This window comes from Vigna radiata, chromosome 6 (assembly GCF_000741045.1).
Source record: "Vigna radiata var. radiata cultivar VC1973A chromosome 6, Vradiata_ver6, whole genome shotgun sequence".
Classification (NCBI taxonomy): domain Eukaryota; kingdom Viridiplantae; phylum Streptophyta; class Magnoliopsida; order Fabales; family Fabaceae; genus Vigna; species Vigna radiata.
Window position 1 is genome coordinate 11,247,542 of NC_028356.1, and position 1,827 is coordinate 11,249,368.

At 33.7% G+C, this 1,827-nt stretch overlaps 1 protein-coding gene across 2 annotated transcripts; it reads right to left on the reverse strand.

Moving 5' to 3' along the window:
* Window positions 1–227: 227 nt before the first annotated feature.
* LOC106763428 (plasma membrane ATPase 2-like) lies at window positions 228–1,086 on the reverse strand. Of its 2 annotated transcripts, XR_002668072.1 has the most exons (3): window positions 1,042–1,086; window positions 797–941; window positions 228–466 (listed from the first exon to the last, which is right to left on the reverse strand). XR_002668072.1 is itself a non-coding variant. In XM_022781668.1 (2 exons), the coding sequence occupies exons 1-2, from the start codon at window positions 804–806 to the stop codon at window positions 231–233; spliced, it is 246 nt and encodes an 81-aa protein (XP_022637389.1). In that variant the 5' UTR covers window positions 807–966; the 3' UTR covers window positions 228–230. The 2 variants fall into 2 exon arrangements, 1 of the variants encoding a protein (XP_022637389.1); XM_022781668.1 differs by lacking the exon at window positions 1,042–1,086 and having other exon boundaries at window positions 797–966.
* Between the last annotated feature and the right edge of the window lie 741 nt (window positions 1,087–1,827).

The window sequence follows — 1,827 nt, forward strand, 5'->3', positions numbered from 1 at the left end:
GGCATAAAGATGTATGTTTTTACCTCGGTTGAAATGCAACTGAGACCGTAGAAGGTGTTCCTTATTTCATTTTTTTGTTCACCAGACTTTTGGCCTCAATTGCTGTTGAACCGATGCAATAGAAGAAGGTCTTATGCCTCGGTTTGGAGTTAAACCGAGGCAGTATAAGAATATTTTTTTTCAAATATCATGCTTTTCTAGTAACATCCCACCTTATAAAAATATTGGAACTAATATTTTATTCTCTTTTCAGGAGCAACATTCACTAATACAATAATGAAAATAACACTAAGGCCAGGTTCTGTTAAAACAATATCAGATGCACTCCGAGCTGCATCAGTTGCGTCAGCAACAACTATACCAATGCCGGCCTTCTTGAGTGCAGGTGCGTCATTCACTCCATCACCAGTCATTCCACAAATATGTTTCCTAGCTTGCAAACGTTTCACAATCTCGTACTTGTGCTCTAGCAAAATATAAATCAATATGAGAAAACAAGCGCATATTGATAAATTCTTCCAATTTATAATCAATCTTTCATCCAATATATGATCACCAATAGTATTAAAAACAACCAATTGCAAAGATGAAGACAGAAACACACCAGGAAAAACACCAGCAAACCTATCTACTTTTTCAATCAGTTCATCAATAGGTAATGCAGATATGGACTCATCCTTGTCCTCCCCAAGCAATGCAAATGAAGGATACAAATGAAGGATACATATTTAAAGAAAAGTTTTTTAGATCCCACAAATACAAGAATTCTAAGTTTTTCAACATATATGTAACGTACCTGTAATCATTTTAACATTGACTCCAAGGTTAAGTGCCCTGCGTATTGTTTCTGCACTGTCATGCCTAGGGTGGGTCAAACAGAGGCCAAAGGCCAATAAACTGCCATGGGCCACCTATACTCTCTTTGTTTCCATCTAGAACGTCTTGTATAAAACGGAGAAAGCCAAGTAAATATCTCTAGCATGAAGTACAAATATATATTAGTATAGTATCATGTAATAGTGTATGCAATGAATCAATTACCTGGAATGCTACTGCAAGGGTACATAAACCACGCTCTGCAAATTTATCTACAACTGCATGATTAAAGATCTAGCAGTCATGTCATAATTGTACAAATCAGAATGAGAATAATAAGCAAGACTTCAACAAAAATTCATGAGAAAAAATGCTAGTAGGTTACCTGTTCTGGTGCACCTTTGCTTACTCTATGCATTTTACCATCACGATCAATATATGTCAATGTCTTTCTCTTATTAATGGGATTGAAAGGAAGGAAATGGACTTCTCTGATACCAAGACGAGCCTTAATAGAAGCAAGATAGAAAAGAAAATTAATGTACAAAGATGAGTACAGAACAAAAATCATGATGAAGTGCAGATTATAGCTACAGAGGATTCAAGATAATAAAGACGCCATCAAAGGAATTAACATATCAATGACTAACCTCTTTTGGATCAGCTAACATCCCAACTATGGCAGTGTCTATTGCATCTTGATTCTCAATTGTCCACCAAACAATATAACCAATTAATCACTTTAATGCAATGTCGTCACTAAAATTGAAGATATCGTCACTAAAATATGATTAAGTTTAAATTTAATGTCAAATCAAAAGAATAGTTAAAATTGAAGATATCGTCACTAAAATAATTATTTATATTTTAAAAATCTTTTATTTAAAGATTAAAATTGAAAAATAAATATGACCACAAAAAAAATCATATAACCAATTAATCACTATTTCTAGCAAATGTCCACTAAACATACTTAATTGAACCTAACATACCTGCTACGATAGCCTATGA